Source organism: Trachypithecus francoisi, unplaced genomic scaffold (assembly GCF_009764315.1).
Source record: "Trachypithecus francoisi isolate TF-2019V2 unplaced genomic scaffold, Tfra_2.0 Lachesis_group21, whole genome shotgun sequence".
Taxonomy (NCBI): domain Eukaryota; kingdom Metazoa; phylum Chordata; class Mammalia; order Primates; family Cercopithecidae; genus Trachypithecus; species Trachypithecus francoisi.
The window spans coordinates 13447944-13471284 of record NW_022681467.1 but is presented as its reverse complement, the minus strand read 5'-3'; the positions used below and the strand labels follow the sequence as shown (position 1 = coordinate 13471284).

Sequence of the window (23341 nt, the reverse complement as noted above, 5' to 3'; positions counted from 1 at the left end):
ACTCCAGAGTCTCCGTTTTTAAGCATGACATGCTACCTCCTTTCCTGGCCTTTTCTACCCTCTCTTTGCCCCTAGACGGTAGAGTGATTGTACCAATGTAATACTCGGTAACCTCCATCTCCCATACACCTCTCCCAGGGCCAAGGCAGTTTTGTTTAGGTGGATGCTGCCAGCACCCACCTGACTGAAAATCCTAACTACTGGGCTCCTACACTGTTCCCTAAATCATGTCTCACCTTCGTGCATTGGGCCCCCTCATTTAGGGATCCCATCTCAGTACTTTGTCTCATTCCACAATCTCCTCCCTGAGGATCAGAATCCTACGCATTGCATCAAACCCAGAGCCCAAGCGTATTGGACACCCTGTCCCTGGTTTCTAGGCTCTGCCTGTCCTTCATCTGATGCCTACAGGGTCAAAAGTTGCTGCAGTTACCCCCTACCCCTGCAGGGTAAACAGGCCCTGTCCCTAGCACCTGCCTCACCCATAAGCCCGACCCAGGTCATCTGCTCTCAGCTGTCTTTTGCACTCTTCCAAGAAGATCCCCTTGCTTCTTTGAACTGCCTAAGGCCATACAACATCTATCCACATGTTTAAAGAGCCACCCAGAAAACCTGAACCAAAGTCCTTGCACAATCTGCTTTATAAAACTTAAAGGCCCCAAATTTTCAGTGTGCCAAAAATGCCCTCTGTGATCTCATGGAGAACAGACCCCAAAAATGTGACTTTGAAAAATAATTGTTTTGCTTGCCAAAATTGGTCATTGTGATTTTGTTTCCACCCAAAGGCTAAACAAGGGGGACAGTCCTCCCCACCGCCGTCTTGAAAGTAAGAATAATTTCTTTGTCATCATTCATAGCTATTTAAATACCCACTACTTACTATTTCACATTTGGGCTGAATGTTGAAAGATGAAACTGCATGTCCAAAGGAATAAGAGGAGTGGATATAGAGATGGGGGTTAAGGGACTAGAAACAGTAAAAAGTAACATTCATTCGTCATCCATTCATCTTTTCATTTACAAAATATGAGTGCCGCTGATAGGCAGACAGAAAAATATTTTTGCTGAGCAACCCAGAGAGTAGGGAACCAAAGGGTGCCTCTAAATGCAGCTGAAAGGGGCCTTGGATAACAAAGAATAAACCACCAACCAAACCACAAACATATAGAAAGTGAAGGCTGAGTTTCGGCCCCAATCTCGCGTTCCTGGATCCAGAGGAGAGGGGGCAGGGGCACTGAGAAATGGGCAGTGAGCGAAGATCTCACATCAGATCTAGGCCTTTGGAAAACCCACAGCTGCACAAGAGAAGTGAAAGGAGGAAGCCCTGGCGTATGCAACGGTGTAGCCATTCGACAGTGAAATAAGAGGAAAGCTAAATGTCTGGGGTTTTGCTTCAGGAAGACACACTATGAACTATGCCCAACCTACCTTCTTGGAAGATTCTGGGTTCCTTGCTGCCTTGTGCCTTCTTTTCACAAAACTGCATCTTCAGCTTTTCCAGATCCAGAAGGCTTGCTATTATTAGGGTTTTGAATGTAAGAACAGGCACAGGCTCAGGCTGGCTAACAGCATTTGTCACCTAAGCCTGATTGTAGTTTTAGACACATAGTTGGATTGTTCCAAGTCTTTAGCAATTCAGTAATCCAGTTAACCATGCTGGTGAAAGGCTAAGACTGTTTTGCACTAGGCACCAGAATGTGGTCTCCACATTTTCACTTCTTATAGCTAAATATTTATAACCATCTGATAGGGTTTGGCTGTGTCCCCACCCAAATCTCATCTTGAATTGTAGTTCCCATAATTCCCATGTGTTGTAGGAAGGACCCAGTGGGAGATAATTGAATTATGGGGGCGGTTTCCCACATACTATTCTCATGGTAGTGAATAAGTCTCACGAGATCTAATGGTGTTATAAGGGGTTTCCCCTATCTCTTGGCTCTCACTCTGTCTTGTCTGCCATCACGTAAGATGTGCCTTTCCCCTTCCACCATGATTGTGAGGCCTCCCCAGCCACGTGGAGCTGTGAGTCCATTAAACCTCATTTTCTTTATAAATTACCCAGTCTCAGGTATGTCTCTATTAGTAGCATGAAAATGGACTAATACCAAACCAGCTCAATCCTTTTAGTCCTCTACAAACCAAAAGACATCTCCTTAGCGAGTCAAATTTTGTGCTGAATAACACCAAAGGCATTATTAATGCTCAAATAATGGTTAAGTCCGTGCTGTGTCATTATGACTCGACAACCACACTGTACAATAGCACCATGTGTGTGTGCCTAGATGGTGTCAAATTTATACTTTTAATTTTCATATCTCAGAATATTCTTATTAAATCCACAAGAACAGGTTTGTTTGGAGGGCTTTTGTTTGGGGAACTTTTTTTTTAACAAAACTTCTGGCATTCTTTTTTTCATCTGCAAAAAACAAAAACCTAATAGTCCTTCCCTACGTCTCAGAGGTGTCATGGGAATTAACATAATGCAAGTGTAAGTGCCTTAATAAGCATCATCATTTAAAAAATCCCTTGCAGATGTGAGCATGCAGCTTGCTGAAACAGTAGAATCCCGTAAGACCTGCAGAACATAAATCACAATCCCTTAAATCCGCGGGTTTGTAACCCACGCACCGTAGCCCTGTAGAACTACAGAGAACAAGAGAGGAGCATACCAGGGGCTAAGGTGGGGCCAGAATCCAGGCCCAGCACAGTCTTCCCTTTTCCTGTGTAGCTTCTGTGATTCTAAGAGGTCGGAGAGTTCATCCCTCGCAGGAGAAAAAACAAAAAAACGGCTAATTGATTTTCCTTCTGCTCAAGAATCCTGGTGTGCTGACCCTGGGGGGTGCTGTGAACTCCACCAAAAACCACTCCCATGGAAATCTCCATTCGAGTCAAACACAACGAAGTCCTTGACTTGGAAAAGACTGAGATTCCTCTTGCTTCCCTCTGTGAAATGTATAAAACACAGCGCGGCCACTGAAAGGCTTGATTTCATGTCTTGCGTGTTATTTTTAAAAATGGAGAAAAGCTTACCTTCAGGACTCGTGGTGTTCATTTTAAAATCCTGGATTAATCCATCGTGTGTATGTGACCTTTTTGGTGCAAAAACAACACAGTAGCCTCTGAATTTACATAATTTTTCCAAATCTTAGAATATTCATTTTAAAATGACCACTAATGTACTTCACTTGGGTTTAGTTTTGATTCCAGTGGCATTGAAGTCACATTTACCATGTATCATTTCTGCACAAAAGCTTATAAATTCCATATCCCAGAAGGGAAAACATTCTTAACAGGAATACTCTTATTCACCATCTCTTTATTCCATTCAGAGACTTTGGTTATAGATGATGAATAATAGTATAAAAGATTATAGACATAATAAATAAAAGATTATAGGAAAAGAAGACCGGTTCTCCAAGTCACAAGGTTTTCTTCAGTATTTTAGGAATTCTGCCTAAACAAAAGTGAAAAGAAGATATCCAAATAGGTGAAAGTTTATTAACTGAAAATTTTAAAACAAGAAAGCCGCTTTTTGTTTCCTTGGCTGCCATCTGGTGGTTAATAACATACACTAAAACACATTCTTGGGAACATTCAAAAAATATCTATCTGCTCGTGTTTAAAACAAAACAAAAGATACCATCAATTTTTTAAAATACATTGCAGGTGGGAGACATTTATCTTTTCTAACAATTCTTATTTAGATCCACAAGTGGCATTTCCTTGCCTGTCTTCTAGTCTACGTTCTTTCTCCAGGAAAAGAACATTGATGCAATCATTAGATAATGATTAAGCCTAGTACTGTGTACTAAGACTAGGGCAAGAAGGATGAGGACGAGGTCCCTGCCTTCAGGGAAGAGAGAGATGAAAGCAAAAAATGAACATCGTGATGGGTGCTTAAAAAAGAACAGACAAAGTCAAGAGGGACACCAAGGAGGAAATCCTTAACTCTGTTCTGTATTATTGACGAGAAGAGTTTGGGTTAAGACTTGAGTGACGGGTGCGCACTCTCCAGACAGACAAGAGGAAAAAAGCATGGAGGAAAATCAGGAGGCTGTGTGTTGGGGGATGTTGACAAACTATGTCAGAAAGACAGGCAGAGGCTAGATCAGGAAGGGCCATTCCCTAATAGTATTAGGCAACTATTATCGGAACAAACCTCAGCGACCAATAATAATCAGCACGTATTTCTCACTGGAGACTGCTGGTGAGCTGGGGTAACTGTGCCTTATGTGCCATTAATCCTTTCCCAGGGCCAACCTGAGACGGGGGCTAGCCTGGGCGTTTTCTTTTTCTGTCACTAGCAGAAGCACAAGAGAAAGAGTAGAAATGCAAAAGACCTCTTTAGATCTAGGTTTGGAACTAGCAAACTGTCTCTTCTCTGTATTGCGTTAGCCAAAGCAAGTTACTTAGCTGAACCCAAGCCAAGGGGCAGGGAAACTTTCTCCACCGGTGAGAGGGAAGGACTGCAAAGTCACAGAAGAAGGAACTCAAATGAGGTGGCAAATGGGGCCAGTAATGTAGTCTGCAGCAATTTCTACTTTGGAAATGGGTTTGAGGTTCCCATATTTGTCTAAAAAATGGTTAGAAAAACACTATATCGATCAAAGTAGAGGTCTGGCTTTGTGTTATGAGTTCCAGACCCCAGGGACACTGTGCGTGCAAACGTCTTGGGTCCTGTCCCACACCAACTGATTCAAAATCTCTGAGTAGAAATTTCGAGAATCTGCATTTTAACTGGTTACACAGATGATTATTTCTATTCATCCTGAAGGTTGGGAACCACTGGAAGATTAATGAAAAAATAGAAAAAAAAAAGTCAAGGAAAAAACATAAAAGGAAAATGGGTTAAAAGAGGAAATAGTGCTTACGAAGAATACTAGAAATAGTGGGAAAAGGAATAAGAAAAAACAATGAAAAATGGTGTCCAGATGGCCAAGGGAAGAAGCTTAAAAGATAAGTGTGTGTTGAATTCTGTCAAATGCTGCCCACAGGTCACGTAAAACAAGAACTGAGGAAAGCCCTGTAAATTTTTCAATTAGGGAATATTATGTGAAAAGAATACAATAGTGATGCCAGGATATCATGAGGCCTGTTTTGCAGATGAAAAGAAAAAAAGAAGAAAGAAGAAAGAAAAGGAAAGTGGCATGAAACAAAACAAAGATCCACCATTCTTCCATTTCTTCTTTCACGGGTCCTTATGATCTTGGTGAAATTGATTAATTCCACATTTAAACTTACATAGCACCTAAAAAGTTAGTTCTGGCTAATGATTAAAGAAAGGAAAATGACCTTTTTTGTATCTGTTGGTTCTGATATCATGCCAGATATTATTGGTAGCATACTGATAGCATACTCTATCTAATACCTAAGGCTTTATATATTTGAATAAAGAATTATTCCCTTAATTCTTCATTATTTCATTATGTATTTCCTTTATTTTTCCATTATTTATATGACGTTTTCTTAAGGAGGTTAAAGGAAATCAAATAGTGTATTAACACTGCTGTTTGGATTCCCAAGAGATCTTGCTAGTATGCAGCATCTTATTCATGTCACACGCTTTTTCTGAATTTCAGGACCCAATATCCAGTCTCTAGTGGGTGGATGCTGACGACAGCTTGGAAGGTGCCCCGCTAACAGGGGTCTCTCAGAGTTGAGGTTCTGATATTGCACTGTCAAATTCTGACTTGTCCTATCCCACTCCAATTCATAGGAAGGCACCTTTATTTACATGTGGTTTGCTTAAATGTACTTGATAATTTAAAAAAACACACACACAAATATATTCACAACTCTATTTCAAAGAACGATCTTATGGCCTCATTGAGTGTGGCAGGGTTGCAGTGTGGAAAAGTTAATGCACCCACTACTGCATTCACGCAGCTTTGGGGGAAGCCCTAAAACAGATCCAAGCACAGACTGGAGACTCAAAGACAAAGTTGAAGGGTTCTCCATTGAGACCAAGAACTACAGCTAATTTGAGCCTAGACCAGTGAGTGATAAGCCAATGCACTTCTGCTTCTTGAGAGCTTTGTCTATCATGGTCAAAACCAGTACTGACTATGCAGCTTTAGATTTAACTTTTTTTTCACTTTGAAACAGAGTCTCACTCTGTCACCTAGGCTGAAGTGCAGTGGTGCGATCTCGGCTCACTGCAACATCCGTCTCCTGGGTTCAAGCAATTCTCCTGCCTCAGCCTCCCGAGTAGCTGGGATTACAGGCGCCCACCACCATACCCACCTAATTTTTTGTATTTTTAGTAGAGACTGGGTTTCACCATGTTGGCCAGGCTGGTCCCGAACTCCTGACCTCAAAGATTTATCTTTGCTAGATGTCATCTTTTGTGAGCATTTTAAATGGTGTCGCTAATGCCTGGTGAACATTGCATAATAGTCAAGCCAGCAGTTAAGTAGCATCTCCATCTTTTAAAATTAAGATTGGATTCTGGACCTAAAGTATTTCAGTTTCAGATTCTCAAAAAAGGGAAAGCTTAGGAAATGCAAAAAAAATACACAATAGAAATATAATCAGTCTTAAAAGTATGCCCATAAACCTCGGCCATTTTTTTCTTGCTAGGCTCAAAAGTTAAAAACAAAATAATACACACACACACACACATACATACCAAACAGCTAGGCTGGTAGGCAAGTTCTTCTAAATGACCTCTCAACCCAAGCCCAGTCATCTGCATCTGATTGCAGATAAATGAAATGTCACTATTGATTATATTTGACATTAGAAGTTAACAAGATTATTCTGCCAAACATTCATCCTCCCTTGTTCTATATCACCGTTTCATTTGAGAAGCAGGGACAATGGCTTCCACATAAGGCAGCAAAGGGTAGTGTTACAAATGTGGATAGGGTACAGACTACATGGGTTCAAATCCTGATTCTGTTGCTTATGATAGACCTCAGTCAGTTAACTCCTGTGTGCCTCAGTTTCCTGAACCATAGAATGGAAATGCTGCTAGTACTTCCTTCAGATGTTTCTTCTGAGGATTAAATGAGGTATGACAAAAACTGAGCTTAGAAGGGTGCCTGGCACACAGATAGGGCTCAATAACTGCGAGCTATTATTGTGTTCAGAGATCTCCAAATATTTTGAAAAAGAGGCTTCATTGTCCCACTGCTTTAAAGTTTTGGAACTTCTAAGGTTGGGGGATGTCAGAAATCAAGTCTCAAAGGGTAGGAAGTGAGATCCATGCAAACTCAGCTAAACTCTAACACGCTCGTGTCTAAACGATTGATGAGTGGTATTAATTATGTCTATCGGAGTTCATTTCAGCCCGCAACAAAGCTTAGACCTAAGAGATGCATTTAACGTAGAATTTCAATCTCTCTAAGGCAGGCGGGGAGAGCCTTTAAGAGCCTAGGAAACCATGCCCCACTGGTGAGAGTTTACTCTGCCTGCTTGTAGAAATCCGGCTATTTGTCTTGTCAGAGTTAAGTTCTACTGAAAAATAGACCTCTCTGTCTCTCTCCCTAAGGGTTCTCTGATTCTGAATTTGTTCTCTGGAAGTTTAGGTCTGAGTGTAAACATAAAACATCTGGAAAAAGAAAGTGGAAAAGGAAAAGGAAGCCCTTTCATGACTGAATTTCTTTTTTGGTATTATTTAAAGACACACAAAGCCTAGAGAAGCTCCTGAGAGATGCTGTCATCTATGGCCAGCCTCGAACCCGCAGAGCTTGGAAAAAGATTCTCATCCTGGTGGAGGGTGTCTACAGGTATGTAAATAACGGAACACATTTTACGACTAGGAGGCCTGCAGCAAGCTGATCGGTGCGGAAAGGCTGACCTTTCCTAGCTAAACAGAGCAATGACTTAGAATCGGTTATTACAGAGGGACCTGAGACAGAGCCACCAATGGGAGCTGTCAGACGTGAGTCATCTGTCTTTTTGATGACTCTCTATGGCAGAGCAGCTTGGAGGCTGTCCTGCTTGAGAAGGCTTCCTCGGAAATATCCTCGCAAGGCATTGCTAACTTGAGTAGATTCTTTCCACTACTTTTGACTACCCCAGAGCTTCAAAGGTGTTTTGCAGCTGGGTTATTCAAGATCAGAACACTCCTTGCCTTTATGACTGGTAGAAATTGCTGACGGGTGGCCCAGATGCCCCTACCTGGACAGCATGCCCAACCCCCAGCTGCTTGCTGAACTTGGTTAGTGCTTGCCATCAGAATACAAAAAAATCTGCCTGTTTTCCTCAAGGTAGGAGTAACCTGGAGTGCATTTCTTGTTCCAGAGCCAGCGGGTAGGAGTGGGCTGATGTCTAGTCCATAAGCCAAGAAGACATTATTTCAGAGTGCCCAATCCTAAATCAATTCTCAAACAATCCTGACGTTGGACAAATTGAGGGAGATATCTCCTATAATGATAGAAAAGTGAAAAACATTAAAAGGAAGGAAACGAAGGCTGTTTAACTTTAAGACAAGGAGGAGTATGGCTACAAAGGAGACTTGAGAATAGACATAGGATTTCTTTCAACCCGCTAATCTCATTAGTCCCTGAGTGCACATTTTTTCTGCTACATGAGTGAATAATGAGCAGCAGCAGAAGTGTGCCTTTATTCCTTTTAAGAAAAAAAAAGTGAATTCTCCCAACTTTAAAATAATAATAATAATAAGCTTGGTTTCATTTTATTTTCAACATTTTTAACTCCAGTACTGACTGCCCCCATGGCTAGGGTTCTGGATGTTCCCCGTCCTACTGTGGGAAATGCAAAGTTTGCATTTCCGGTTTCTACCAGCTCACTTTCTGCATCACCTACCAGGACCTCCTCCAGCCAGCCCAGAGAGTATGTACTGTTGATGAAGTCTTTGGGAGCACTCTAGACATAGTAGTGCTCCAGGCTAAGCTTGTCCTTGCCCCAGCCTAGCACATTTGGCAATTTTCAGTCATTATAACTGCAGTCATTATAACTGCAGTCGTATGTGACTGGCATATGGTGGACAGAGGCCAGGGATGCGGCTAAGCATCCTACAATGCACAGCACAGCCCCCATAACACAGAGTTATCTAGCTCAAAATGTCTATAGTACCAAGGCCGAGAAAACCTGTTCTGGCATAACTGACAACTTGTAGTCCTTAACGTGCTATTTCAAGAAATAATCTCATATTGACTCTGGGCTATCGTAACCTCAAGCGTGGATCTTTTTCTCTGTGTGATTTGTGCTGCTGCCAGGGAGGGGAGCAAATAGCCCTTATCTAAACACCTGTCATTCAGGCCTAGATTCGTGGGAGGACAGAGCAGCTGAGAGAGAGCAGACTGGGCATCTCCCTTAAGCAGAGTAAACAATACCCCAACTGCAAATAAGCAGAACTTGGCTCCATTAAAGGAAAGTTAAGTCTTAACCACTTTGATCATGGCTGAAATTAAGTAGACCACCGGCATTTTACTGGCAAATATTCCCATCAGCCACACAGAGAAACCACTCCAGCAGCAGGACTTGTTACTGGTCATGCCAGGCCTGCATCTTACCACTTCAGAAGGACAAAGGAGTCAGGTGTGGACTTCCAGCTCCAAGCCAGAGTGGCACCAAACCACAATTTTCGTTGCACTAGTAATAGTGACTGCTCAGTTACCTATTGCCATGTAACAAACCATCCAAAGCATAATGGTTTACACAGCAATGATTTATTATTTCCCATGCTACCGTGGGTTGTGTGGACCAACTGGACAGTTCTTCTACTCCACATGGCATTGGGTGGAGGCCACTTCATTCAGCTGACAGTTTGCCTGGGGCTGGAACATCCAAAATGACCCCACTTGCACATCTGGCCCTCGGTACTGGCTCTCGCCTGGAGTGCCATGCTCTCTTCCACACGGCTTTCTCTATAGATAGTCTCTTCTCATTCTGTAGTCTAGCCAGAACTCCCTTACAACGTGGTGCTGGCTTCCAACAGAGCAAAAGTGAAGGCTGCCAGCCCTGGAACATTATCCCTTCTGCCCTGACCCATTGGCCCAAGCACATCATGAGGCCAGCCCAGATTCAAAAGAAGGTGAAATAGACCCTACCCCCGATGGAAGATCCACTTGTATGTATAAGGATGGGAAGCTTTGCAGGCAGCCATCTTCGGAAGCCATCTACCACAGTGGTTCAATCAACCTGGTGACGACACAGAATGAAGTCCCCACTTTCCATGAAATTTCCTTCACAAGGAGGTTCCTTTCATTCACCCACACAGGAATGTTGGCTTTACATGAGACCAAGACCTAAAAGGCCACATTCACAGATAGGAAACAGGACATCTCTTTGACAAGCCTCAATAGCTCTTGGGGGCTTCAATTTCCTCATCTGTAAAACAAAGGTAGCCTAGAGTTCAGTTCTACAGCCTTAAACCTCAAAGAAAAAGCTTTTACACAGGTGTTCTAATTTGCAACTCTCACCAGATAAGGCCAGATGCAGTGGCTCATGCCTGTAATCCTATCACTTGGGGAGACAAAGGCAGGTGGATCACTTGAGGTCAGGAGTTCGAGACCAGCCTAGCCAACATGGTGAAACTCCACCTCTACTAAAAATATAAAAATTAGCCAGGTGTGGTGGTGCACTCCCATAATCCCAGTTACTCAGGAGGCTAAGGCACAAGAATCACTTTAACCTGGGAGGCGGAGGTTGCAGTGAGCCAAGATCATGTCACTGCACTCCAGCCTGCGAAACAGAGAGAGACTCTGTCTCAAAAAAAAAAAAAAAAACATTATTTCCCATAGTATTTTCTAAAGGAGGGTTAGGAATGTGAAGTCAATAGTTCACAAATGCACTCCTACTCTTCAGAGGTATATTAGGAATGCATATCTTGTTGATACCTACACAAAGCCTCCTTTGAATTTTAACTCCCAGATTTTTTCTCTTGCTTGTGGTCTGCCACCATGGCTAAAGTACCCCCACATACATCACCACAGAGACCACACACATCAATTTTTTCATAACCCCCAAAGAGAGCAATCAGCCAAATCAGAAATTTTCAGGGAGATAACGAGATAGAAAAGGCTAGATACCCAGTCTGAGAAGTCAGAAAACTAATAATAATAATGTCATCATTCGTAGGTATTATTATTCTTATGTAGAATATAGAGGAGTCAGGATTTGGAGGCAGGCCTGGGACCTAGGTTCAAATCCTGGCATCACCACCTACATCTGTGTGGCCTCCATAGGGTACTTCGGTAATAATAAGTATTGAATGAGGTCATATAAGCTAGTGTTGGCAGAGGCCCAGCCCATAGAGAGCTCACAACCAAGAGTGGCTGTCTTCATCGTCACACTGATTTTCAGTCTAAGAAGTTGCAACTCAGAAAACAATAAGTCATCTATGTTGCAAGATTATTTGCTCTTCTTCCATCGAGAAAGTGGACGTTAGAGAAAGAAACTCACATCGACCATGTGTCTACTCCTTGCTAACATTTCCCATGTGCAACCTTGAGTAAGCCTCCAAGAAGTTACTGTAAATATGAAGAAATTGAGGCTCAGAGGTGTAGATAACTTGCCGCAGGACAGATAACTGAGATGAGGTAGAGCTGGGATTAAAACCAGGTGGCCCTGGTGAGACAAAGGCTCAATGTAAATAGAAGAGTCAGCCCATGTGTCCACATCCAATGAAGTAAACACAGAAAATGCAAGATCACCCATTTGACCTTTACCATTAACCTATCTAGGCCTCAATTTCTTCATCTGTAACACACGAACACTGAAACTTGAAATCCAAAGTTTCATGAATGCATGACTTTGGGTTTAAAACTAAAACAGTATTATTTCAGTGTTCTGAGCTGTATGTTTTCATTAAGTATCGTTTTAAAATCTCATTTTCTAATTTCATGTCTCTGAGAAGTCTAGATCTCTTATCAACTCACAGTGGTAGAGAATATCAAAATTATTCAAACATATCCTTAAGGTGCGGTATCCCAAACAACCTGGCACATAAACTAGCATAGCTGGAGCACTAACTTCCAAAATAAAATTAATCAAGGAATAATAGTCAGCTCTTCCACAACAAATACATATATAAACATAGGCACATATGTTGTAACCTCAGAATACCGTTTACTGTAAGAGTGTAATTTATTCTCCTATGCTCAAAACAATGTAAATTTAAGGATTGAGAACTTCAGTGGTAAACTCTCACCTGTATCTCTATGGTTTAAACAAATAAAGAAAAGAATAAGAAAACATTCGTCACTTTATTTTTCATTGATCTTAACTTTCTTTTTCTCTCTTTCCACCTTGCTTTCTTGTTTTGAGTTATACTTTGGGCCCACCAAGGAGATTTTTCCACCATGTGAGTTAGCTAGCCAGTGGTTTCATTCTCCATCTGCCAGTGGATAATATGGTTTATATGTGGACGGAAAAGTGGTGAGGGGGAGATTTCAAAAAGAAGGCTTGTCACTTAGCTAATACATTATGTAATAGAAAAGATATAAAGGAATTATTCACTGGCTTGCCGGTTTAAGAATAATTCAAGTCCCTGAACAGAGCTTCAAATTAACTCATGGAATTATCTTTACCTACAGTTGTGTTTTAGTTGTTTTTCTTCTACTGAAGTCAAAAGAAAAACACAACCTTCCATTCAGGAAGAAAGAATAAAACGCTGTTCTTGTTTTCTATATCATTTTTGGCACTGTTTTTTGACAGCAATTCATGGGAATAACATAGATAGCCTTTTTATGCATGCACTAGACTCAATATCCCACTATGGGAAAAGGCTCAATTCAAATTTGATCACATTGTGAAAATGAAAACTTAGCATGGGTGAATATAACTCTATAAAAGCTGAGTTCTCCCTAGGACTCTATGTGTGCCCTGCATTAACTCCAGAAGTCAGCAGTATTGTAGAGTCATTAATCTTAGAGGAAGAAATATAAACCAGGTGGGCAGGCTCCTAACATCAGCTAGACCAGCCCCATGGAAGGATGGTTAATTAGCTGCCTGCAGTGTCTACAAACACTGTGGAACATTAACTTTGGCTCCTGTCAAATTCAGTTCCAGAACAAAGAATGGCTATTTGTGGCATGTCAGGTTTTTTGGCATATTTGTGTTACCAACTTACAACATTTTAAGGAGACGAAAATTCTAGATTTCTGAGGACCTGCGGCCATTTATTATGTATGACATCCAGCATGACACCCACATGCCTCACTCGTATAAGATTCAACACAAAACATTGTCAAGGGCTCCCAGTTTCCTAAGTTAGGACTCGTTACAACCATTTCCTCCTAAGTTCCTCCTCCTAAGGACCGTAACGATTCACTAAATGCCCATCATGGATCAGCTAGTTTACAAGCATGATTTCAAGTGATTGTTATAAAGACCATGTGAAGAGGGGCCCATCATCCTGTTTGTATTACATATGAGGAAACTGAGGCAGAGAACATCATGCAAATTGCCCAAGTTCAAAGTTAGTACACTTAGGCAGCCAGATGGCCAGACTGTCTTCTCCTCAGTGGAAACAATTTTAACAAGCAATTAATTTAAGAACATGTTGGAATTAACTCACAAACTTACATAAGAAAAGACAACTCTATTTGGCCTTTGTTTCATTAAAATCTGAACTCGGCCGTCCAAAACTATCTCCTGGAACACACAAATGCTGCACCCAATGATCATGATACTCTCTGCAAACCAACACCCGTTGGTCTGGGTAACTGTGTACACAGCCAACTGGACTGTTTTGACTGAATCGACCTAACACTTAAGCTTATTTTTTAATACATTGAATTTAATCTAATAAATAATTAGGGGAAAAAGGAGAAGTTCAACTCTGTTTGATTCAATGAATTAGCTCTTGAACTAACCTAAAGGGTTGTTTGAATTGTTTGACAAGTTCCTTTGTGTGGTGAGTATGTCTGTGTGTTTTCGTACAACTCGCCTGTCAACGCAGTCAAAACTGTGTGCAACATAGACACAGTTTGCAAAGTGTTCTGAGAACTGATTCGTGTCAGATTTTTTTAATCCATTGAGTCCCAGAGGTGCCATGTAAATATAAATTTTAATTTTACTTATTCGTAGATTTCATTTTTTTCCTTTTGTGCCAGAGGATGTAACAAAGCTTCCCAGGAGGGTGTTTGTTAATACAGAGCATTTCTCTCTCTGCCCTAGCATGGAAAGTCTATCATGTATCTTCCCCAGATCACAGGACTTGAACTGCTTTTGCAACTTACAATATCATGAAAAATAAAGCACTTCAGGCTAAAACAAAAGAGCTCATCTACAGCAGTGGCCCCTGTGTGTGGTCCCCAACCATTGGTGGTAGCATCTCCTGGGATCTTGGCAAAAATGCATGTTCTCAGCCCACCCAATACCGACTGAATCAGAAACTCTGGGGTGGGAGTCTAGCAATCTGTGTTTTAACAAATGCTTCAGAGGATTCTGATGCTTACTCAACTTTCTGTTCCTCTACCCTAAAGGAAAAGAAAGAGGAGACACCTCAGTCTTTGACTTGCAGTGGGTATTGAACAAGAGGTCTTAAAGACTTCCTATTGTACTTTAATTAACACTATGATGTCTTCAATAAAGTTCTGTGTCTTTTTAATTCCCTCTTTTAATCTATGGCAATTCAAGCACTGAATTTAAGTCAAACAGACCTGGCCAAACAGGCAATGCCAGGCAGGAAAAGGGAATGACTATAGAGTAATGTAATCTATTCTAGCAGAATAACTAGAATCCAAAATGGTCAGTCTAGTTACACTAGTTGGCTTTACAAATAAATTGGATCAATAATGCAGTGAGCTGATTGTTTGCTTGGGAATTAGCTGAAAGCAAAAGCACTTAAATCCATTGAATATAAATTATTTTATCCAAGTAGCATAGAAATGCCCAACCAGTCTTACAAGATTGAGAGGGTTGTCTCAGACAAATACAACATGCCTTCAGAACAAAGGAATGGCGTGTGTCAGGGAAGACTGCCTAGGATGTACTGATGGGGAAGCTGACAGAGCTTCCCAGGAGGGTATTTGTTAGTTATGAGCATTTCTCCTTCTGTCCTAGTATGGAAGGTTCCATCGTGCATCTGCCCCAGATCATAGCTCTAAAGAAGAAATACAAGGCTTACCTCTACATGGATGAAGCTCACAGTATTGGGGCCGTGGGCCCAACCGGCCGAGGTGTCACGGAATTCTTTGGACTAGACCCTCACGAAGTTGATGTGCTCATGGGCACATTCACCAAAAGCTTTGGAGCTGCAGGAGGTTACATAGCTGGAAGGAAGGTAAGAGAGGGACCCCTTGTGTCTGTTTAAAACCTGAGCGCCCTGGGGATGCCGTGTGTAGGGCTTCTCTGAATTTCATGAAAGCTTCAATTCAGTTCACCACACCTCAGCTGATCACTCCAGCCTGGCTACAATGGGTTCACAGCCAGATAAGGCCCAGAATGTCGAGGAGCTCTCCCTCGAAAAGTGAAGAGGAGGATGTGATGAGTGATCACATTATAATGAAATGGCAACACTGGCCATGTACACAAGGTGCAAAGTACCAGGGAGAGGAATAATTAACTTTGTTAAGTAGTATTTAGGACATGGTTTAGATTGAATGTCCACCTTGTAGACAGATAATGGGGGGGCCGTATTTAACACAGAGAGAGAATAATGTATACCAAGCAACAGAAGTGATAAGGGATGTTCTGAAAACTATAAGCAGTTTGGGGTTTGTGGCATTAAAAAACACAAGGAAGGTAACAGCAACAGTAGGCAAATGTTAGTTATTAGGGAGGCTGACCCTATGCTACAAGTTGTGGGTTTTAAGAGTTTTAATCAAAACGGTGGCAGGACTGTACTCTTAAGAAATTTTCTCTGCAAAAAAAAATTCTTTCCATAATGTTGCATAAACCATAGGTCAAATCCTGCCATTCTCCAGTATCTTATCAATATGCCTTAAAAATTCTTATCTGCTGGGATTAGACTGTTAAGTGAATGTTGTCCCTGTCAAGGATCTTGAGTCCACTTGGTCAATATCACCAAGAGGTTTGTGAAAATAAAACAATAAATACTTGAGAGAAATTTAAAAGGAGGGAAAGGAAAGGGACGAAGAAAGTCCAGTATTCAAACCTGGGTTTGAGAGATAAAGGAGCCAGTGATCCGACCAGTGAGAGGGCAGCCTTGTCCAAATTCTGACACCTATCTCAGATAAACCTACACCTGTCCCAAAGAGCATGACAGTGATGTTGGCTCAGCTTAGGACAGCACAGTAGGCCCAAAACCAGTGCATGCAAGTGATATCAACAAAAATCCCCACTTCCTTACCTATTGAGATGAACAGAAACTTCTGGTAAACCAGTTAGACAAACCAAGAAGTGCAGCAGAAAACAGTCCTCTCATTGAAAGCTCATGATTTAAAACAACAGATTTAATTCTGGCCACTGGCTCTGCCATGAAATGCACAGATGCTTAAAATGTTCAGAGTTTTAAGTGGTTTTTACCCTTCAATAAGCACTGCTTTCTTTCGGGCTCAAAGCATTGTTTTTCATCCCCTCTCCACTTGCCTGTGGGAATTAGCTAGGTAATGCTAAAACCATTGGGAATGCCCAGGATCTTACAAAATTCAGCTAAATCTGGTGAAAGGTTAAATGTTCCCTTCCTAGACTGCTGAAGCAGTAGGATCAGAGGGTCTCAAATTTAGGAGCTCCCTGATCCCGGCTACATTGCCTTGTGAGCTTGTGGTTTTGTGATTACTTTAGCAGCAGTTCTGAACTTCAAAATTTTTAACCAAACGTAACTCTGTTTCCTGAACCAAAGGCACCTGAATAAACTGAAGCAAGCCAATCCTTGAAATGTCAAATTTGGTGGATGTCACATTTTTCCTCCTAGAGCGCCTTCATTTGATACCCACTTTAAACAAAGGCTCGTGACTAGCAGAAGTAAAGACCAGTTCACCATAATTCTCTCTCATGCTCTCCATTCTGACATTAGCAAGAATATTTTTAAGGTGTAGATGTTCCTGTGTACACAATTTCTACTCATTTGGCGTCGATACCGAGCAATTGTGAAAAGTACCATTATTTACATTAATCCGGATGCAGAAAAAGTATGTACATCTGTTCCTTTTCTTACCTTTTAAAATGCTCGTTTTATACATATTTAGATCCAGAGGGTCGCATCGTTCATTCCCTCTCCTCCCCCTCCTTTTTCCTCCCCACCTTTCTCTGTCTTCTCGACCCTTCATGTTGCACTGCAGTGTCTAAATACCACTAGATGGCAGCAAGAATTAGAGCGTGTTTGGCAGAGACCTGTTAGCCTCCCCTAAGATCTACCGCCCTAAAACAGCAAGATGCAAAACCTTGAAAACACAGGGCTGTTTCCAAGACCTGGGCGGTGAGCAGGAGCGCGCTTAAGAAAATGCATGTATCCTTGATGACTTAAAAATCAGTCCGATACACACCTATGGTTTTGATGACACTGTGACAAACCTGGGTAAACAGGCTTCCTTTCGGCCTAATGAGCCCATGACTTAATGGAACTTAGGTATCTGTTCCTTTGTACCTTTAATTCTTTTCAATTATGTTAATTTTTATTATGTATAATTTCAAGTCAAATCATATATTGTATTCCTATGAACTTTGGACAATTTTGTGAAGAATTTTTACTTTGAGTCTGTTTAAATTATGCTTTTTAACTGAAACAACATAGGATTGGGCAAATACTAAAGATTTTTGTTTGAAAAACTACTTCTTCTAGTATGTTTAAATGATTAGAGTACAGTTTTCAAACTCTGATAACTGTACTGTAAGATAGATAGACAGTTGATAGATAGACGACTAATCTCCCAGATACTTTGCCATATAGCTCAGTTTAGATTATTGCAAAATAGCTAGCATTCTAAACCAATGTATACAAAAGCAACAAAATTGAACATAAAAAAGTTAAAGTACACACGTTCAGACTTGCTGTTTTTCTGAAACTGTATATAATTTCAATTTCACTGTGCCCATAGGGTTCTCAGTAAACCCTGAAATTTGAAAATAGTTAGCTCCAAAAATCTAGAAAAAAAGATAAAAACATCTGGCTCTTAACTCTCTTTTTAAATGATGTTAATATTGGTGTAGAGAGGCTGCATTTCCAATAATAGTGTCTGGGAGGTTCTGGAAATCTTTATGGAATGGGTCAAGGTCAGAGATTTATATATTAGCAACTAGATGAGTCATGTAATGAAATATATTTGAAAACAAGGAGGAAAAATGGTTTAGCATGACGATACTACCAGAGAAAACAGAGGTTTTGTTTTGACCTCAGAGCCTTTTCCTCACAAAGTGTCCTACAAATTCCCCTCTGCTAATTGGAGGTTGCTGCCAGGCTGTGATCCCCTCTTTCCACTCAAGGAAACTGCTAACGGTCTGTCCAGAGATAGCAGAGTTTTGCTGTTCTGCTCACTTTGAGTTTGGAGCCACTAAAGATGCACAGTGAACAGCCTAACTGGGAGGAGTCTGTCCTTTCAAGACTTTCCTGATGAAATTCCAGATCACTACTTCTCTCCACCTGTCAGAGCTCCATGCCATGAATGGCTTCTTTGAAGGGAAGCCTAAGCTGATGAGACTAGGTTTCTTACTTTTATTCTTTTACATCTGAATTGATCCTGTGGCTGGGAAATGTGGTCAATGCCGAAGACCCCAAACTTTTCCCCAGACAAGGATCTTGAGTCTTGGCACTGAACACTGGCTCCCACAGCCTCCACAGGCTGACCAGAGACTTGCAAATGAATGAAGCGATGGTAGCCCTTGTAACTGATAGGTTGCAGGGCTGGAATTCTGGAGAAAGGAACTAGGACAGGGCGGACAAATTTGGGGTGAGCATTAGCCCCAGAAGCCCACCTGCCAGCCAAAGCTGGGTCGCTCTAAAAAGCGAGCCCTGCCCTGCACGCTAGGCCCTGGCTGTATTTAACATCCCTTTGAAGTAAGCAGGGGTCATGGAGTGAGCTCTAAGATGTTTATTCTAAGAGTCTCCTGTCTGATTTCCTCCCAAAAACAGCCACCCTTGCCCTTGAACTTCAGGCCCATGGGTAGAGAAAACAATCAGGGTTTTGAACTTCCAAATCGATGTGGAAACCTCAGTATGAGGAGACCTCTAGCCCACCCTGAAGAAGACACATCCCAGACGCACCTTACAAAAGACCAAAGCCACCTCTTAACTCATGGTTCATAGCACCCATTGGGGAAACCAGAGGGGGAATTCGTAGCCAGGAATCAAGGTTCTCCCTGACACTCTCCAGAAGTTACTCAAAGAGCTCCATTTTTTGAACCACACAAGCAAATAAACTTCCATCCAGAAACTCAGACCCTGAGAGAAAGCGAACTCAGTCCAAAAAAAATAAAATTTGGGGCAAGATAGTCTTAACATTAAAAGGAACCAATGCTGCACCGATGAGGTATTCATTCAAACTAAGAAGGCTCATGGCCTTGACTTTAAAAAATGTCTCAATCTGTGAATTAGGGTTGGGGACATTGGGAAGAGCCCTTTTCAAGATCAAAGGAAGTTTTGTTTCGTTTCCTTGTCTGATCTTTGTCAGTGATGACCCCCAAGCTAAGTCAGTAATACCCTATATGCTTTGAGGCCCCTGGCCATCTTTCCTCCATCTCTAAAACTCCTCTGTTTTCCATTAGACTGTCAGTATTTAGCAGGCCACTACTAGGTATGGTATCCACCACTATGGATTTTAAAAGAAGTGTAAAGCTCCATCCCTGCTGTCAAGGAAGTTTCAGTCCCTTTTGGAGAAACAAGAGAGATAGACATGAAACATTTGAGACCAGTGTGACTCAATCTGTGGTTTAGTACCATATGGATGAGTAGATCAGGATGTCTCCCCACCCTCTCCAAAAAGAGGAACAGTCCCTGGGTTAGGGAAAGCACCGTAGGGTAAGGAGAGTGGAATTGGGGTCTGTGCTCTCCTGGCCCCCCTCACACCACACCAAGCTTACTCTTCTGGGGAGAAGTCTGGAGAAGTCAAGTGCGGTCTAAGGGTGAGGCTCTAGAGTCAGCTTCTTTGGGTCTAAATCCTTGTTCTACCATCTTTTGGGAATAACTGTGTAAACTTCTCTGTGATTCAGTTGTTCTGTCTACAAAATGCCAATTAAAACAGTATCTACCTGAAAGAATTATTGTGAAGTTTAAATGTATTAATGCATACAAAGTTCCTAAAATGGAACCTCAGGCCACCGGGGAATATCAGCTATGCTGTTAGCTTCTAGCCTTATTAGTTCTTCAGGGTCATTCAACCTGTCATCAAACCTGGGCACTCCCTTATTGAAAACGTCTCTCTTTTCCTTTCTTTTCACTCCTGCTGCCACCCCTCCCCATAAGTATGCAGGAAGAGCTAGGCTGAAAATCCTTGGTTTGATGTATGGGTCTCTCAATGTGTAGTCACACAACCTTAGAATGTAACTGTGTGCAAAACGAGAGAGTTGAAACAAGGACACTCCAAGAAGCTTTTGTATTTTGGTCCCCTCCTCCCACCCCAAGCTCCCAGTTCTAAGACTCTTTCAATCGGCCATTCATTAACAATAATTGACCAGGCGTGGTGGCTCATGCCTATAATCACAACACTTTGGGAGGCCAAGGTGGGTGGATTACCAGAGGTCAAGAGTTCGAGACCAGCCTGGCCAACATAGTGAAACCCCGTCTCTACAAAAAATACAAAAATTAGCCGGGCATAGTGGCACACGCCTGTAGTCCCAGATACTCGGGAGGCTGAAGCAGGAGAATTGCTTGAGCGCAGGAGACAGAGGTTACAGTGAGCCAAGGTCATGCCACTGCACTCCAGCCTGGCCGACAGAGCAGGACTCTGTCAAAAAAGAAAGAAAGAAAGAAAGTTACCAACTGCATCAGGCATTCACTGTTTCACTGTGTACCAGATGCTTTTCTAAGCATCTCATATATGTATTCACCCATTTCATCCTCATAAACTCCGAGACAGGTATTACTATGATCTCATTTTTCACAGAAGCCAACTAAGGCACAGAGAGACTTAGTAACTGGCCCATAGTCACACAGCAGTAAGTGGCAAAGCCAGGATTTGAATCCAAGCTATTGGGCACCAGAGGCTGTGCTGTAACTCCTGGTTATACTCCCTCCAAGGGGACAGCTCCTCATCCCCTTGTCTCAGAAGCACTGGCTTCTCCCTCTCTTCCCAATTGACACCTCTACTCTGTGCCCATAAGATGCCATCCTTATTCCTAATTTTAGGACAGTCCCATACCTTTTTGCTCCTCTGCATCTATCCAAATCTCCCCAACCCTCATGGCCAGATCACACCCTTGAAACACCTTGTTCCTGACAGAGGTCCACATGAGCCTCCATCATCCAATTCTCAGGACCCACCCACCATCTCCTCATTGACTTCCTCTGCATCCTGTAGGGAGATATTTGCTCCAACAGAGAAAGGCAATCCCTGCTGCTGCCCCCCAGGAGCACGGAACATGGCACTGTGAAGGACAGCCCTGACTGTAGCTACTCTGGCACATGACTGCTGTCATCTCTTTGAGGCACCTCAGATACTCCAAAGTGAATTTTCTGGATACCCTGTGGCTGATGAATTCAGTCAGGCCAGCATCATGCACATACTCTTCAGATATGGGGAAAACCCACCCAGCTTTTTTCATGAGGCTCACCAAATAAAAGAATCAGCAAAAAACTTAATTTCATTTATATAAATGGATAACGGATGCCAGGGACTAGCCTTATGGTCCTTTTCTATCCTCCCTTCCCTCCTGGACTCCCACACATGTCTAGACATAGAAAGTTATTGGTATATTCTTGCTGGAAGGAAAGGTGGAAGGAGGGAGGGGGAGAAGAAAAGAGGAAAGAAGGGAGGGAGGGAGGGAGGAAGGAAGGAAGGAAGGAAGGAAGGAAGGAAGGAAGGGAATACTTTGAAATACAGAGAAGAAAATGATTTAAATAAAAAATTTGAAATGAAAAGAGAGAGAGAGAGACAGAGAATCAGAGTAGATGGGAAGGGGAAGGAAGGAAGCTAGAAGGAAAGGAAGAAACAAAAAACAAAAGGAATAGTTTGAAGTGAAGGAAAAGATGGAAAAGGGAAGTCATAGAAGAAGGATGGGTGGAAGAGGAGATTCAGAATGAAAGACATATTGAAGAAGGCAGGAAGAACAGAACAGATTCCCTGGTTCCCCTCTTGGACCAGGTAGAGTCATCATATCATTAATTTAACCTTCACCAACCACTGTAAGGCAGGCCACACACTGTTCTGAGAAAGAGAAACTGTGAATGTTGAAAATGCTTATAAGCAACAATGCCCACACATACCCAAGAGAGATGGAATAGTGATGGGCAGGGAACAGGCCCAGGCTCGGAGGTGGGAATAAATGTGACTAATGAAGGAGGGTGAGGAGGACATGAACCTGTCCCAAAGCAGAGGATGTCGATTCCCAAGAGCTCTTTCCAAATCACCTTCATGAGGAAGGAAGACATAGCGAAGACACTTGCCTAAGTGGGATTCTAAGCTGTGCCGTTATTCTAAAGAGAAGGCACCTGATCTTTTAAAGACCCCACTGCTAATGCAGAGGGCTGCCATCAGCCCATTAGCTTTTCTGAAAGACACTCTGAGGGTCCCAGGCCATGAGACACTGTAGGTGGGCTGACGGAGGGTCTCTGCAATCCAACTGAGCACCTGCAGGTGCCAGCTCTGAGGCCCTCACCACTGCGGCATTAGGTTACTGGAGCTTCTTAGGGCTTTTAGCAAGCTTACTTGGGACCTTACATTTGGCCTCAGGAATCAGGCATACAGGTGAAAAATGGCTCCTCCCACTGAAGACCAGAATTCTGTAACAGCTCAGCATTCCAAAGAGTGTTACACAAAATACACAAAATTCCAATAGTTATCTGCTGCCCAAGGCATAACCAGAGTTTATCTGGTCCTAACCTATATTCTGGTTTCATTTCCCACAAACCTGTACTCAAACTGTCCTTTGCTGTCCTCCGAACATGCTGCCTCCATTAGTTTTTGCTGTGTAACAAACCACCCCCAAATTTGGTGTCTAAAATCACCACCATTTATTTAGCTTACGATTCTGTCCATCAACAATGTGGGCTGGGCTCAGCTGAGGAGTTCTTTTGGTCTCATCTGGACTTGCTTCTGTACAACAGTCCATTGCTGAGTCAGCAGGGCACTGCTTGGCCTGGGGTAGCTTCAGCTGGAGTGGTCCTTCTCTATTCCACATGGTTGTCATCCTCCAGCAAGCTGGCTCAGGCTTATTCACATAGCAGCTGGAGAGAGTTCTGAGAGGACAAAAGCACTCAAGGCATTTTGAGGCACAGACTCAGAACCACCACACCATCATCTCTGCCATATACTACTGGACAAAGAAAGTCACAAGGCCAGCCCAGATTAATCCACCTTTTGATGGAGGGAGC

General features: G+C 42.3%; 1 protein-coding gene across 4 annotated transcripts in view; it reads left to right on the top strand.

Annotated features, from left to right (window-relative positions):
- SPTLC3 (serine palmitoyltransferase long chain base subunit 3) overlaps nt 1-23341 on the top strand; it is a 175456-nt gene that overhangs the window by 110342 nt on the left and 41773 nt on the right. For all 4 annotated transcript variants that reach the window (XM_033185591.1, XM_033185590.1, XM_033185592.1 and 1 more), the window contains 2 exons: nt 7625-7730; nt 14980-15199. In XM_033185591.1, the coding sequence (XP_033041482.1) occupies nt 7625-7730; nt 14980-15199 (326 nt within the window). The remainder of the gene's footprint in view (nt 1-7624; nt 7731-14979; nt 15200-23341) is intronic.